Here is a 15,537-nt window from a genome sequence, read left to right as displayed (position 1 = left end):
AAACCCCCGCAGGAACTCGCAAGACATTTTCGTCTTGCAAAGCAAGCCCATAGGAGATTTGTTTTGCGAAGCACCTCTAAAACGGAAAACTCTTTCGTCTAGCGAGTTTTCCGTCTTGCGAGGCATTCGTCTTGCGAGGCACCACTGTACCTACGAAAGAAGAATGGCAAGAAAAACTGATGGAATACCCTGAAATGGCAAAGCTAACGAAAAGGCTTCGAGACAAGGACAACAGACTTCAAGAAAGACTGGGAACCGTTTGCGACACACCTACAGAAACAATCTAAAGAAATGGACTCGCTAGCAAGTTTCGACCAAACACAATTAACAGAATAAATACGGAAAATATGGTGATGATGCTAAAATGAAAAGAGAACAATAATTATTATTGTAAAAACCTTATAAGCAAGTTATAAGCAAGCAAGAGAAGTTAATATGTAAAAAAACCCCCACGAAGTTTAGGGAAGTCGTGACGGGAGGGGGAAACATGGGAAATGTGTTTCCCCCCCTCCTTTGGATGTGATTGATATTGTGACGATAAAAAATCGTAATACTCAATAAAAAATCAAACCAAAACCACAGGCTTAGGCATTTCCCTGAACCCGCTTTCTGAGAAGCAGGCAAACCCAATAGCTGTCCCAGCCAAGTCCACTGGTCTTTCCTTAGAAAAGGTAATTGGGTTTTGGGGCCGTTTTCCACACCGATGTCCAAAAGGCAACGGACGGCTACCTCGTCCAAAGCCTCACCGCCATCTTGTCCGTTGGGGGCGGGCAGGCGGATTTTAAAGCTGCGACGCCCTCGCTGGCCGGTCCTTTGGAAGGTCCCTGCTTCCGGTCCGTCCTCCTGGAGTCTGCTCGAACCTTGTGCCTCGCCGCGGCTATGTGCTGTCCTTCAGTTGGACGCTGGCATCCTCGTCCTCTTCGGCCGCGTCACAGCTGATATTCTGGGCCGTGATGATGACTATGCTTCCGAGAATGACCCCCGCCCCCATGATGTCAAAGGGCGTGACGGCTTCGCGCAGGACGTAGTACTGGACCGCCAGCGTCACCACCACCTCGGAGTGCAGCACGGCGCACACCAGGGCCGGGTGCGCCTTGGTGACGGCGTAGCTGGCGCACAGGAAGGAGACCAACGCCAGAAAGCTGATGGCCGCCACGCAAGTCCAGGTCAGGGGGTCCAGGGGCATGACGGGTTGCTGGAGGAGGAACATGGCCGGCGAGCACACCAGGCTTCCCACCACGCCGAAGAGGAAGGCCACCGTCACCAGCTTGGCCGGGAAGTCCAGGGCCCGGAAGATGACCAGCCCCAGCGCCAGCGCCATCCCTCCGAGGCAGGCCAGGGCATAGCCGAAGGTGTCGTACAGCTGCGTGCTCTTGTCGAGGTCCAGGAGGTCGGGCACCACCATGATGATCAGGCCCAGGGTGCTGCCCACCAAGCCGAACCAGTCGTAGCCCGTCAAGCTGCCGTTCTCGATGCAGAGCGCCAGCAGGACGGAGCAGATGGTCGACGAGCCCTTGCGGACGGTGGCGGCGTTCCCGCTGGGCACCACCATGAAGGAGCTGTAGGCGCAGCCGATTGAGATGACGTTGATGGAGGCGTGCAGGACCGTCCGCTGCCGGGCCTCCCGCGGCCCGAAGCAAGGAGCCTTCTGGCAACGCAGGTAGCACGCAAAGAGGAGGTGCAGGATGCAGCGGAAGAGAAGGATCTCCAGCGAAGGGATGCCGGAGGCCTCGTTGGCCATTCGGGTGAACGGCGCCACGAAGCCGGCCGGGACGCCACCCCCCAGGAGCGCCACCAGCAGGCCCTTCATGCTTTCCGACAGGCGGTAGCGGTTCCAAAGCGGGCGTCGTGGCGGGGGCGGCGGGGAGCAGGGCGGGGGAGAGAACCGCAGCAGGTCGGCCACGGTCCAGGCCGCTCGGTCGGGGGGCCCCGGGCGAGATGCCATGGGCAGGAGTGCCAAGGGATTGCTGGGAGCCAGCGGGTACCTGCAGGAGAGGGCAGGGAAAACAAAGGGAGGCTGCAAGTGAGGCCAGGCGTCTCTGTCCGAGTGGCATACCTCTAACGCCAGCTTTTATACACCTGCCTGGTTTCTAAACAAGCCCGCCTCGGGGGGGTGTTGTGAAGCCGGAAATAAGTTGCAAGCAAGGAGAGACTAAAGGGACACGGGTAGCGCTGTGGGTTAAACCACAGAGCCTAGGACTTGCCGATCAGAAGGTTGGCAGTTTGAATCTCCATGACGTGGTGAGCTCCCATTGCTCGGTCCCTGCTTCTGCCCACCTAGCAGTTCGAAAGCACTTCAAAGTGCAAGTAGATAAATAGGTACCGCTCTGGCGGGAAGGCAAACGGTGCTTCCGTGCGCTGCTCTGGTTCGCCAGAAGTGGCTTAGTCATTCTGGCCACATGACCCGGAAGCTGGATGCCGGCTCCCTCGGCCAATAAAGCAAGATGAGCGCCACAACCCCAGAGTCGGCCACGACTGGATCTACAGTGGTGCCTCGCAAGACGAAAATAATTCGTTCCGTGAGTCTTTTCGTCTTGCGATGCTTTTCGTCTTGTGAAGCACGGTCTGTTGCAACTGCGCCTCTTCAAGCGGCTTTAAGAAAAAAGCGCAAGACGTTTTTGTCTTTCGAAGCAAGCCCATGGGGAAATTCGTCTAGCGAAGCAACGCAAAACCGAAAAACCCTTTCGTCTAGCGAGTTTTTCGTCTTCCGAGGCATTCGTCTTGCGTGGCACCACTGTAATGGTCAGGGGTCCCTTTAAGGAGAGCCTGGGGCTGTTTTAAGTGATAACTTATTTCCCAAGCATCAGTTTAGGGTTTTAAGCCAGATTCCCCAACTTGTAGTCTGATGAATATCCAAACCTTCCTGCTTGTCTACTCAGATGGGCAGTGAGTCTCAGAAATGGAGTCTTAGTTAACCAAGCAGTGGCGTAGCCATGGGGATGGTTGCCCTGGGTGCAAAGATCTTAAGGGCACAAAATTTCCAAAGGAAAAAAGAGAAAATAGTAATAATAACTAAAAAAGAGCATGCCCCCCCCACAGAAAATCTCCCAATGTTTGTGCGGGCAGAATGAGGAGTGGATATGGGCAACAACAGGTGTGAAGGCATACTCTGCACGAGCTTTTGATAGATACCCGCTCCCGAACATTCCCTCTTCCTGTTCTCCACTGTGCCCAATGCTCACAGGTGCTGCGGCTGCCACTTGTGTAGGTCGCAGAGCTATTGCCCCTTTCTTGCAGCCTATTGGCAGGCAGTGCTGAGGATCCTTGCCTTGCCTCGGGCCCAGGCAACCCACGCTATGCCACTGGAACCGAATGTGAAATTAAAACTTTTTATGTACAGTGGTGCCTCGCAAGACGAATGCCTCGAAAGACGGAAAATTCGCTAGACGAAAGAGTTTTCCGTTTTGGAGGTGCTTCGCAAAATGAATCTCCTATGGGCTTGCTTCGCAAGACGACAATGTCTTGCGAGTTCCTGCGGGGGTTTTTTCCTTCCCCCCCTTTTTTCTAAGCCAATAAGCCGCTTATCAGCTGATCCGATAAGCTGAAAAGCCGCTAATAGCGCTAATCCTCTAATCCGTTAATGGGCTTGCTTCGCAAGACAAAAAAACCGCTAGACGAAGAGAATCACAGAACGGATTATTTTCGTCTTGCGAGGCACCACTGTAGTAGTAAGGAGAGCTGGGTGAGCTCCCGTTGCTCGATCCCTGCTCCTGCCAACCTAGCAGTTCCAAAGCACATCAAAGTGCAAGTAGATAAATAGGTACTGCTCTGGCGAGAAGGTAAACGGCGTTTCCGTGCGCTGCTCTGGTTCGCCAGAAACGGCTTAGTCCTGCTGGCCACAGGAGTGGCTGTACGCCGGCTCCCTCGGCCAGTAAAGCGAGATGAGCGCCGCAACCCCAGAGTCGGTCACAACTGGACCTAATGGTCAGGGGTCCCTTTACCTTTAAGGAGAGTTGAGAGGACCGTTTTCAAATGTTAAGAGGATAAGAGCAGCCTTCTGTGTCAAGCCAATGATCCATTCTGTCCAGCATCCTGTTCCCACAGTGGCTATGCTGTGGGAAACCTGCAATCAGGATTCGAACTCAAGAGTCCTCTGCCTTCCTGCGTTTTCCAGCAACTGGCATTCAGAAGCCCAGCTGCCTTCAGTTGTGGAGACACGGCATAGGCGCTGTTGCTAGTAGCTCCCAAAAATAGCCTTACTCCTCCAGGAACTTGCCCATTCCTCTTCTGATGGGTGGCCATCACTGCCTACTGTGGCATGGAGTTCCACAGTTTAACTGTACCCTGCTGGGCTTTTGGCATAGGTGGTGGATTCTGCAGCCAGTTCCCCAATGCTGTGCCAGGGCTAGGACTGGACCATTGGACCAGCTTTCTCAATTGCTTTCCATCAATGACCCCCCCCCAATTGTCTGCTATCTGCCCTCTTCCTAAAGGTAAAGGGACCCCTGACCATTAGGTCCAGTCGTGACCGACTCTGGGGTTGCGGCGCTCATCTCGCTTTATTGGCTGAGGGAGCCGGCGTCCAGCTTCCGGGTCATGTGGCCAGCATGACTAAGCTGCTTCTGGCGAACCAGCGCAGCGCACGGAAACACTGTTTACCTTCCCGCCGGAGTGGTACCTATTTATCTACTTGCACTTTGATGTGCTTTCAAACTGCTAGGTTGGCAGGAGCAGGGACCGAGCAACAGGAGCTCACCCCATTGCGGGGATTCGAACTGCTGACCTTCTGATTGGCAAGCCCTAGGCTCTGTGGTTTAACCCACAGCGCCACCCGCGTCCTGCCTTCTTCCTAGTTTCCCCTTATAATCTGTTTTTGTTCTTAATACGAGTTTTCTTTATTCATTCCATTTTCATAGCACCTTATCTCAAGGTGGGCCGCATCATTCTCATCCCCATTTTATCACAACAGCAACTTCAGATTCATAGAATTGTAGAGTTGGAAGGGGACCCACGGGTCATTTAGCCGAACCCCGTGCCACATTGTGACGTACGTTAGACTGAGAGACGGGAGGCAGGCCCCGCGGTCACCCACTGAGCTTCACAGCCATGAAGGGTTCGAACCATAGCTGTCAACTTACAGATTTGAAAATAAGGGATCAGCAGCCCCGAAAATAAGGGATCAGCAGCCACAATAAGGGATTTTCCAGGCACAGGTATGTTCAACTTCTGAGCCCCTCTGAACCAAAGGCAGAAAGCCCAGCCAGCAGCCAAATGAAGCCTCATCAATAAGGGACAGCAGCGGGACATGGCGCTGGGATAAGGGACTGTCCCGCCATATAAGGGACACTTGACAGCTATGTTTTGAACCCTGGTCTCCCAAACCACAGTCCGACACTCTAACCATTACGCCACATACCCAGCGGTTCTCTTTGAAGTCTACCTTTCCTTTCTGGAGCTCAACCACCTGCCTAATATTCCTGGGTTGGGTTTGGGGAGCAGTGAGCCAAGGGCATCCTGTGATCTTGCACGGGGCAGGGATTTTCTCACGCAGAAAGCTGCCCAAATTGGACCACAATGGTCCGTCCAGCTCAGTGTTGTCCCTGATTTCAGACAGATTTCACCCCCAGCCCTACCTTGACGTGCCGTCCAAGTCTGAACCCGGGGATTTCTATATTCAACGCAGGTAAACCAAAGAATCGGAACTCTTCCTCCATGTTTCCTTGGGTCAGGAGTGTGTGTGTGTGACTATAAGCAACCCCCTTTCTCTCCCACACTGATCTGACCCTACCTCCCTTCTTGCGGTATCTGTCGTCCGGGTGTCTGGGTTCTATGCCTGGGTTCTAGAAGGGTGGGAATCTAGTACTCTGGGTGCCACAAAGTGGGGGGGCGGGGGGAGAGAGTCACCATTTCTGAAGTCCTCTTTTTTCCCCTGACTCGGAGAGCAGGGGATGGAGGAGGAGGAAGGAGAAGGAGCCCTCCCCAACTCTCCCAGCCCCCACCTACCTTCACAGCCACCGTACAAACAAGCCGCCGCCTCAATCGCCTAGCCTGGCTCCCTCGCCTGGCAGAAATTGTGATGTCATCCTGTCTGCCTGCGCCACTATGACATCACGCCCTCAGGGCCTCTTCCCCCAGGCTGGATGACACTTCCTAGACACCTGCAAGGGATGAACAGGTCTACCCCAAAGGAAGTTATATGGGATGATGGATGAGGGAATGGCTTTTTCCTCCCCTCCAGGGCTCTGCAACGCAATGCCCTCCAGGTGTTTTTGGAATACAAGGCTGTGCTTGCCGGAGGTGTGGGCCGAAACATTTGCAGAGCACTAGGCTGGGAGAAGAAGAAGAAGAAGAAGAAGAAGAAGAAGAGTTTGGATTTGATATCCCGCCTTTCACTCCCCTTCAGGAGTCTCAAAGCGGCTAACATTCTCCTTTCCCTTCCTCCCCCACAACAAACACTCTGTGAGGTGAGTGGGGCTGAGAGACTTCAAAGAAGTGTGACTGGCCCAAGGTCACCCAGCAGCTGCATGTGGAGGAGCGGAGACGTGAACCCGGTTTCCCAGATTACGTGACTACCGCTCTTAACCACTACACCACACTGTTGGAGAGGCTCTCTAGCAAGAAACCACCTGAGATCGCAGCAGTTAACAGCCCTGAGTTAATTTGCTCCAGTCTGTAGGCCCCTGGAATCTGTGCTACTAAGGCCTGGAATATTCAAATGAGGACTAGGTAAAGGGTAAAGGGACCCCTGACCATTAGGTCCAGTCGTGGCTGACTCTGGGGTTGCGGCGCTCATCTCGCTTTACTGGCCGAGTGAGCCGGTGTACAGCTTCCGGGTCATGTGGCCAGCATGACTAAGCCGCTTCTGGCGAACCAGAGCAGCGCACAGAAACGCCGTTTACCTTCCCGCCGGAGCGGTGCCTATTTATCTACTTGTACTTTGATGTGCTTTCGAACTGCTAGGTGGGCAGGAGCAGGGACTGAGCAACGGGAACTCACCCCGTCACGGGGATTCGAACCGCCGACCTTCTGATCGGCAAGCCCTAGGCTCTGTCGCTTAACCCACAGTGCCATCCGTGTTCCTTCCAAATGAGGACTAGAGTGCCTTAAAACATATGCAGAGCGCCTTTTCAATTGTTAATTGAAACTGTCAATGAATCAATTGTTTTTATACCTGCTGTTAGCAGCCCTGAGCCCGGTCTTGACTGGGGAGGGCAGAGTATAAATAATAATAATAATTATTTTTATTATTTTTATTATTTTGCTCCCCTCTGTTGCTGGCATCTTTCTGCCTCCAGAAAACAATGGAGTGTGCCTTCAGGGGTGAGGCCAAACCGCTGCGTTAGCAGCACTGAAGTGACCTCTGGGGCACAAGCCTGGGCAGTGTGTGGGGGGGTCCTGGGCTGCTCAGACGACAAGACCCCCCTGATGTGGTCCAAAGCAGAGCAAGATGATTGACACCAGCTTGGCTGCAGCGGTTGCCGGAAGGAGGCTTACAAGGCCCCATCCAACCATTTTAGGGACTCCGCTCCAGATCTGTTTGGGGCTCAGTCCTGAGACTTTTCTTCTGAAGATATCCCGCAAGGCAGAGGATGTGGAAGATGAGATTTTTCCTTCTGAGGTGGGCTCCCTTGACCCTCGCTTCCCTCTACACCACATGCAGAAACTGCCTTTCTGACCCACGCTTGGTCTCGCCCGCTCAATCACAGCTCATGTACAGCTGGGATAAGAATAAAACAAGGATAAGAATAAATCCATGCTTGAGGGTAGATCATTGTGGTATAGTTGGTTAGGGTGTCGGACCAGGACATAGGAGACCCAGGGTTCAAATCACTTGTGGGTCGTGACATCAGTGTCTCTCAGTCTGTCCAACCTACTGTTGTTGTGGGGTTATTAAATGAGGAGGGGAGAAACTTGGCCAACACCTTGAGCTTCTTGCATGAAAAAATGTGGGATATATAAATGCAATTAATAATAATAATAATAGACTTTGACCTCTGAATTTCCCTTGTTAGACATTTGCACTGTGAGGCTGCAGTTTTATACCTGGGAAGAAGCCCCGTTGAAGGTTGTGCAGCTGGCTGAGTTTTCCTTGGGGCAGACCCATGGCCCCTATTGATTTCAGTGTGCCCATCAGAGTAGAACTGGCCTTGGATAAAGCCCCAAGGGGCCCTATTTGCAGAGGGCTGCCCTAGCGAAGGGGTGGCACCTTCCACAAATCCGACTTACTTCCGAGAAAGCCCAATTTTACACTCACCCCCGTTTCTTTTCCTTTGTATGCGCATACGCCAGACGAGAGTTTGTGTCGTCCTGACGCGTGAAGGCGGAAAGGAACTCTGTACATGCTCAGTAGCCCTACTTGCTTGCGAGTAAGGCCCAATTCACAGTATATTTGCCCCCTCTCCCTCTTCTTTTGCTGGCATCCCCGGGAGAGGTTTATGCGTTGTGGTTATGCGCAAGGCGGGAGGCGAAAAGGCACTCTGCACATGTTCGGTGACCCCTTCCAGAAACCCTACCAACTTCCGAGCAAGCTCCGTTTCACAGCATCTCCCGCCCCGCTCTCCCCTTTATCCCGCTGCTATCCCCGGAGCGCGTTGCGCTTACAGGCGCTCTGCACATGATCAGAGGCGCCTCCCTTTGCAGGTACCAACGCGGGGGGAGAGAGAGGAGAAACCCCGCGTTACGCGTGATTGGGAAGCGCGTGTCTTCTCTTCTCCCACCCCGCACCGCAACCTCCCCAGCCCCGGGATGTAGGCGAGCGCTCCCGACGTGCGCTCTCGCTGGCTGGCTTCTCCTGGGGGGCGTCCCGGGGGCCGGAGGGCTGGCCCGCACCGAGGGCGAAGTTGCGTGCGGCTGCCGTGGCGGCGCCGAGCCTGAGCCGCTCCGATTCGGCTGAGCCTCGGCGATGATGTCAGAGGGGGAGGCAGCGGCGGCGGGTTGAGCGGAGCGCCGGAGCCAGAGGAGAGCGCGGAGCGGCGGCGGCGAGCGAGGGGAGCGGCGTCCCGTGCCAAGCAGGCTGCGAGCATGAATGGCGGGGCGAGAAGACTCCATCTTGGGCTGCCTCGCCGCGCCGCTGCAGCAGCAGCAGCAGCAGACACGCAGGTAGGGGGCTCGCCGACCCGACGGGGGGAGCCTCCCACCGGAGGCGCCCGGGTCCCGTGCGCTCCCCTCGGGGCGCGCAAAACAAGGGCGAGGCTGCCCGCGGGCGCTTGGAGAGGGCCCCAGCCCAGCGCCCTTTTCCAAGGCGGCCTAGTCCCCGGGATCGCCAGCCGGGGTGGGGTTGGGGTCTGTCGGGGCTCGTCCCGGGGCCCCGCGGTGTTTGGGGAGGGGGTGTCCAAACGGGGCGCGCGGCGACGCCACTTTCCTCCCCGCGACGCGCGCCCAAGATCGCCGCCGGGGCGCGCCGCCCTCCAGCCAGCTGCGTAATTGGGCATCCGGATCTCCGGAGCTGGGGAGGGGAGGGAGGGGGTCCGCGCCAGTCCCGGGAAAGAACCGAGGGACACCCCCCAAAAAAACACACACCCAGCCACCCAAGAAAGGGAAAGTTTTTCCCTCCTGCCAGGGCGGGGGTTCTAGAACTCTCCAGGCGCTCGGGAAGAGGTCGGCCCGGGGATTTAGGAAGGGGGGTGCTTGGCTGGGTGTTATTTTTTTGGGGAGGGGAGGGGCGCAGCGAAAGAGGAGGCGAAGCTGCGCATTTAGCATCCTCGCCACGGGTTGCATGTTTCGATCTCTCTCTTTTGGAGGGGGGCGGGGGGAGTGGACGGGAGACCTTGAAGAGACCCCCTCCCCAAACACCTCTTCCGGAAATGACCCCTGGGCGATCCGGGATATTTTTGGGACCCCTGGGTCGAAAAGTCAGGCCTGTGGTGGTGGATGATCTGGCTTCCTTAATTTCAATTCTGGAAGCAACCCTGATATATATATACAGTATATATATAGAGAGAGAATGAGGATTCCGCGGCTTTTCTGCAGCCATCCTATACACTGGATCTGGGATCCTAGCACGCAGAGCTGCGCGCTTGGGGAGGCGAGCAGCGGCGGGTGCCTCCGGCGGTTTGGGGCGATTCCTCTTTGGGTCCTGGGATCGCGCGAGGCTCACGCGCTCCTGTGCTTCTCATGGGTTAACAGAGAGGCGATGGATCTCAGCGGGGGATCCTTTTTTGGAAGTGTTCGGGGCGACCTGGATATTTGGGGTTAGAAAAGGGATCTCCGCTGGCATGTTTTCCATGGCCGCAAAAATACAAAAATATTGGGGAAGGGCGAGTTTTGAAGAGGATCTGTGTTTGGGGATGGGGGTGGGCAGCCTCCAACAGCACCCCCCCACCCCAACATGAAGGGCAGCGGGGAAGGGGGGGGAGAGGCTGTGAGGGTGACCTCATTAGGAGAAGGGATCCTGCTCTCTTCATCTCTTCGCCTGGTCTTCTTCTCCTTGGTTCTCTCTTCCGCAAGGGAACGCTGAGGGTTAACGTGGCCGAAGCTCTGGTTGTTTTCCTGACCCAGCGGCGCTCATCCCATGCCCAAAACAGCGCAGGATTGGCGCACCTCAGGAGTTTGCCTCCCGCCGATCACCGCCGTGGCCCCTACTTTTCAGGCGCTCAGCACCCTGCCTCACGTACATGCCCATGTGCCATTTCTCAGACCTGCCAGTCTGGTGCCTCCCGGATGTTTTGGACTACGGCTCCCACCAGCCCCATCGCTGCCCTCAGACACCCAGAGGGCACCAGTTTGGCAGAGCTTGCCTTAGATCTCTGCGATCCCTGCACTGCAGGAGGTTGGGCTCGAAGACCCTGGGGGGGGGGGCGTCCCTTCCGAGCCTACCACTCGATGGAAAAAAACATTGTCTGTTAATGGCACAGGCTCTTTCCTTCATAATCTCCTGTTTATTTACCTGCAAAAGACATCTCGCGTGTCTTGGATGTGCGTGTCGCTATCCGCTGCCGTTCCTCACGACAACCTCGCCACACGCCTGTCAGAGCCTTGTGCGCACCACAGACCCTTTCTGTTTCCCGTTATCCCCTCTCGCTTTGCCTGCCTTCCTTGTACGTGCCTCAGACCTGTTTTCCCCTATATCCCTTTCTCCCTATATCGAATTTCTCTCGGTGTCTTAACTCTATCCCACTCCTGCGGCGGGGACATAAATACGTGCCAAATCCTAAACAGAAACCTCCGAGCCACACGGGACATTTTTCTAGGCCCGGGGCAGAAAATCCACACTGGGTGCCACGCCAAACCTAGCTAACATCGTCATCCTACAGTCACGTTATTAATTGATTTGTATCCCATCTTTCCCCCTCCCTTTTTTCCTCACAACCACCCTGTGAGGTAGGCTAGCCCGAGAGCCGGGAACTGTCCCAAGGTCACCCAGCAGCGAGCCTTGTGACTGAGTAGAGCGTTGAACCCTTCTGTCTCCAACCACTATACCGCACTGCCTTGCGTGAGGGCCCTGCTGTTTGCAACCGGCTTAGGGCAAGGCTGCCGGCCTGCCGTTTGTTCCTCCTCAGCCGAAAACACGGGACCGTCACACTTCCGTATGCTGTCATGCCCTCCTCAGCCGGGGTTGGGGGAAATACTTCACATTTTTGGTGGCCGATCTCAGCTTTCAGCGGGAAGTAAAGTGGGAGGGAAGATCAGGGTCACATCTAGATTCCTTTTAGCGGCGCCGTTAGGAAACCCCGAGGCTGGGGATTTCCCCCCTCTCAAACTGGCTTTAATAACCCCATATCCCTTAGGCCATCGTTGCAATGTCATTTCCGCACACGCACAGCCACATCTTGCACGCAAGCTTACACACAAACACACAAAATTCTTCCCCTCTCAAATCTTCCCTCTGCTACCGAACACACCCTCTCGACACGCCCCCCTGCCCTCGTTCTCACACGTTTATTTCTCCTGTTTATTCCTTTTTTCCACCCCGCCTTGCCTTCCAAGGAACTCAAACGCGTGGTCCTTCACACCCCCAGTTTATTCACCCCTGCAAGGTAGGGCAGGCTGAGAGAGGCAGTGGTTGGCCCCAAGGTCGCTTCGTGGCTGCGGGTGGCAGGGGGGAAAGGATTTGAACCCAAGCCTCTTAGCCCGTCACTCTATAACCCAGACTTCCTCAAACTCAGCCCTCCAGATGTTTTTGGCCTACAACACCCATGATCCCTAGCTAGCAGGACCCGTGGTCAGGGATGATGGGAATTGTAGTCTCAAAACATCTGGAGGGCCAAGTTTGGGGGTGCCTGCTCTAACCACTGCACCACACTGTTTGTAAGCATGGTCCTCACCTGCGTTCCACTCTCTCCTGCCGCAATCCCTTAACGCTCTTCTCTGCCCCAATTCGATGCCCCTGCACGCTTTCCCCTCTCACGACCTGGCCGTCTCTTTCGCACCCGGGGCTCCGCGCAGGTGGAGAGCGAGGGGCCGTCAAACGCACGGGCGCACGAGGTGACACGTATGAGGATGCGTGTTCCCTCTTGATCCCGTAAGAGCAGCCCTCTGCGCGCGCATGGGAGAATGTGGCTGTGAGCGGATGTCCGAATTGAGCGCATAGCCCAGAGGCTTGTTGTGTTTTCTGGGTGCGCAGAGCTCTTTGGTGCGCACATGCTTACGAACGACGGTGTGCGTTTCTCCCCTGCTGCCAATGCACAGTGTGATTCCGGGTGCCCCGAATGCCGTTGTGAGAAACGCCTGGGGGTCCTGAGATACCGTGTGGGCTTCTCCGTGATCTGAGCATGTGGGGCGGCGAGGAATCACAGCGCGAAAATGGCCCCGTCCCTTGAGGCAGTGCTGTGGAGACCCCAGCTTCTGTGTTTGTCTGTGAGCTTTTGAAGGGTCTGCGATGCGACGGGGGAAGATTGCGTGCAAATCTACACCCCCCCATTAAAAAAAAAGCACTTCGGGTTAGCTTCTTATCGGCAAAGGGTAGAAAACAGCGGCTTGCTTTCCTTCGGTCGAAGGGACCTGTTTTTAAGATGCATGTTGTTGCGAATTTTTTTTCTGGGGGAAGCATGTGGCCCCTGCAGCCCTGCTCCCGGCCCGAGTGTGGCCCACTCCCCGGAGGACTGCAGGGCTGGCGCAGGCCAAGCGGCAAGGAAAGGTTTGCCAAAGCCAGGCAGCTTGGTCGTGAAGCTGGCTGGGTGACCTTGGGCCCGTCCCTCGCTCTCAGGCCAGCCTGTCTCTCAGGGTCGCGGCGAGGATGTCACGGCGAAGAGCTGTCCATGCCAGCTTGAGCTCTTTGAAGGAAAGGTGGGATCTAAAGGCAATGAATCGCAGATTTCCAGAGTTGGAAGGGACCCCCCGAGGGTCATCTAGACCAACCCGCTGCAGTGCCCATTTTGGCCCAGCGTGAGGCTCGAACCCACAATCCTGAGATTAAGAGTCTCGTGCTGAACCAACTGAGCTAGAAAATAAACAGACATGACGCAGCCCCTTTTCAGCCCTTGGGGTTCAATGCGTTTTGGACCTTTTAACATTAAAAACCCACAATCCTTTTAAAAGAGGGAAAGGTATGCTTTAAAAATAAAGAACCGTGCCATAATTCTCACGAAAATGTTGCTGAACCAGACGGATGCGCAGGTGAGGTAAATCACTGTTATCGCTCTTCCCCGCCCGCCCCCATTTTGCAGGTGGGAGGATTGAGGACTGAGAGAGAACGGTTGGGCTAACGCCCCCTCTGAGTTCATGGAAGAGGCGAGATTTGAACCCAGGACCTGCTGATCGTAGCTCAGTCGGTCACTTAGCCGCTACACCGGGTAAAGGATAATAATAATAATAATAATAATAATAATAATAATAATAATAATAATTTATTATTTATACCCCGCCCATCTGGCTGAGTTTCCCCAGCCACTCTCGGTGGCTCCCAATCGAGTGTTAAAAACAATACAGCTTTAAATATTAAAAACTTCCCTGAACAGGGCTGCCTTCAGATGTCTTTTAAAGAGAAGATAGCTGCTTATTTCCTTCACATCTGAAGGGAGGGCGTTCCACAGGGTGGGCGCCACCACCGAGAAGGCCCTCTGCCTGGTTCCCTGTAACCTCACTTCTCGCAGCGAGGGAACCACCAGAAGGCCCTCGGAGCTGGACCTCAATGTCTGGGCTGAACGATGGGGGTGGAGATGCTCCTTCAGGGATACTGGGCCTTTGAGGACGTTTAGGGCTTTCAAGGTCAGCACCAACACTTTGAATTGTGCTCGGAAACGTACTGGGAGCCAATGTAGGTCTTTCAAGACCGGTGTTATGTGGTCTCTGCAGCCGCTCCCAGTCACCGGTCTAGCTGCCGCATTCTGGATTAGTTGTAGTTTCTGGGTCACCTTCAAAGGTAGCCCCACGTAGAGCACATTGCAGTAGTCCAAGTGAGAGATAACTAGAGCATGCACCACTCTGGCCAGACAGTCTAGGGGCAGGGAGGGTCTCATCCTGCGTACCAGATGGAGCTGGTAGACAGCTGCCCTGGACACAGAATTAACCTGCGCCTCCGTGGACAGCGGTGAGTCCAGAATGGCTCCCAGGCTGCGCACCTGGTCCTTCAGGGGCACAGTTGCCCCATTCAGGACCAGGGAGTCCCCCACACCCACCTGCTCCCTGTCCCCCCAAAACTGTACTTCTGTCTTGTCAGGATTCAACCTCAAAGTGTTTTTAACACTTGATTGGAAGCCGCCCAGAGTGGCTGGGGAAACTCAGCCAGATGGGCGGGGTATAAAGGATGGGTGCCAAGCAAGCTGGCCTGGCGAGGGGCGTGGCCTGGAGAAAGGAGGTGTGGCCTGGGAGCGTTTCGCGGGCCACATAGGAGGAATTGGAGGGCCGCATTGCTCTCTCATTTCCACATACTATCTGTTTTAACGCCAGTATTTTGGAGCAAAACAAGGCCTAAGCCCAGAATAGGAAACCAGGGAATGTTACGTGTGTGTGTGTGTGAATATTTTGTAGGGAGAATAGACCGGGTCCCGCAAGATTTGCCCGCGGTTTCCATTTTACACGGAGGGGCCCCTGCGTGGCCGGCCGGCAGCCATCTTGTCCTGGTGCCAGCCCTGGCGGAGGGCATTTCCAGGGGATGCTGTGGCCGGGCTGGGCTCTGTTTTCCCTGGAGGGCTTCCAGACTCCTTCTGATCTCCATTGTTAGGGCTGGCTTCTTGTTGTTTTTCCCCTCGGCCTTCGGTTTCATGCTGCCTCGCTCCTTGCTTGTTTGCTAGCTAGCAGAAACACGCTCTGCCTCTCTCTCCGAAAAGGTCATTCTTCCAGGCAAAGCATCCCAGCTGGGGTGTGTGTGTGTGTGTGTGTGTCTTCCAGGCCTTCGCTCAAAACCGAAACCTTGCATGACGGGCTCCTAGGACAGGAGTCAGCAACCTTTTTCAGCCGGGGGCCGGTCCACCGTCCCTCGGACCTTGTGGGGGGCCGGACTATATTTTTTGGGGGAGGAAATGAACACATTCCTATGCCCCACAAATAACCCAGAGATGCGTTTTAAATAAAAGGACACGTTCTACTCATGTCAAAACGCCAGGCAAGTCCAGTTTCGCAGGATTATGAATCATCTAGCCCAGGGGTCAGCAACCTTTTTCAGCCGGGGGCCAGTCCACTGTCCCTCAGTCCTTGTGGGGGCCGGACTATATTTGGGGG

The 15,537-nt window shown here is 55.2% G+C and overlaps 2 protein-coding genes across 6 annotated transcripts in view; one reads left to right on the top strand and one right to left on the bottom strand.

Moving 5' to 3' along the window:
- Positions 1 to 216: 216 nt before the first annotated feature.
- SLC35G6 (solute carrier family 35 member G6) lies at positions 217 to 11,197 on the bottom strand (the record flags this gene model as incomplete). 5 transcript variants are annotated; one of them, XM_082197759.1, is made up of 2 exons in its annotated part: positions 217 to 1,985; positions 10,826 to 11,197. In XM_082197759.1, the coding sequence occupies one exon, from the start codon at positions 1,943 to 1,945 to the stop codon at positions 878 to 880; it is 1,068 nt and encodes a 355-aa protein (XP_082053885.1). In that variant the 3' UTR covers positions 217 to 877. The 5 variants fall into 5 exon arrangements, with proteins under 5 accessions (XP_082053885.1, XP_082053883.1, XP_082053882.1 ...); XM_082197757.1 differs by lacking the exon at positions 10,826 to 11,197 and adding an exon at positions 10,312 to 10,450; XM_082197756.1 differs by lacking the exon at positions 10,826 to 11,197 and adding an exon at positions 8,770 to 8,963.
- ZBTB4 (zinc finger and BTB domain containing 4) overlaps positions 8,902 to 15,537 on the top strand; it is a 32,566-nt gene continuing 25,930 nt past the window's right edge. Inside the window, exon 1 of the mRNA XM_082197511.1 lies at positions 8,902 to 9,039. The gene's annotated coding sequence lies outside the window, so the exon portion shown is untranslated. The remainder of the gene's footprint in view (positions 9,040 to 15,537) is intronic.

This window comes from Podarcis vaucheri, assembly GCF_965113315.1.
Source record: "Podarcis vaucheri genome assembly, chromosome: 13".
Taxonomy (NCBI): Eukaryota; Metazoa; Chordata; class Lepidosauria; order Squamata; family Lacertidae; genus Podarcis; species Podarcis vaucheri.
Note: the sequence above shows the minus strand (reverse complement) of the source record. Positions and strands in the feature narration are given on the sequence as shown.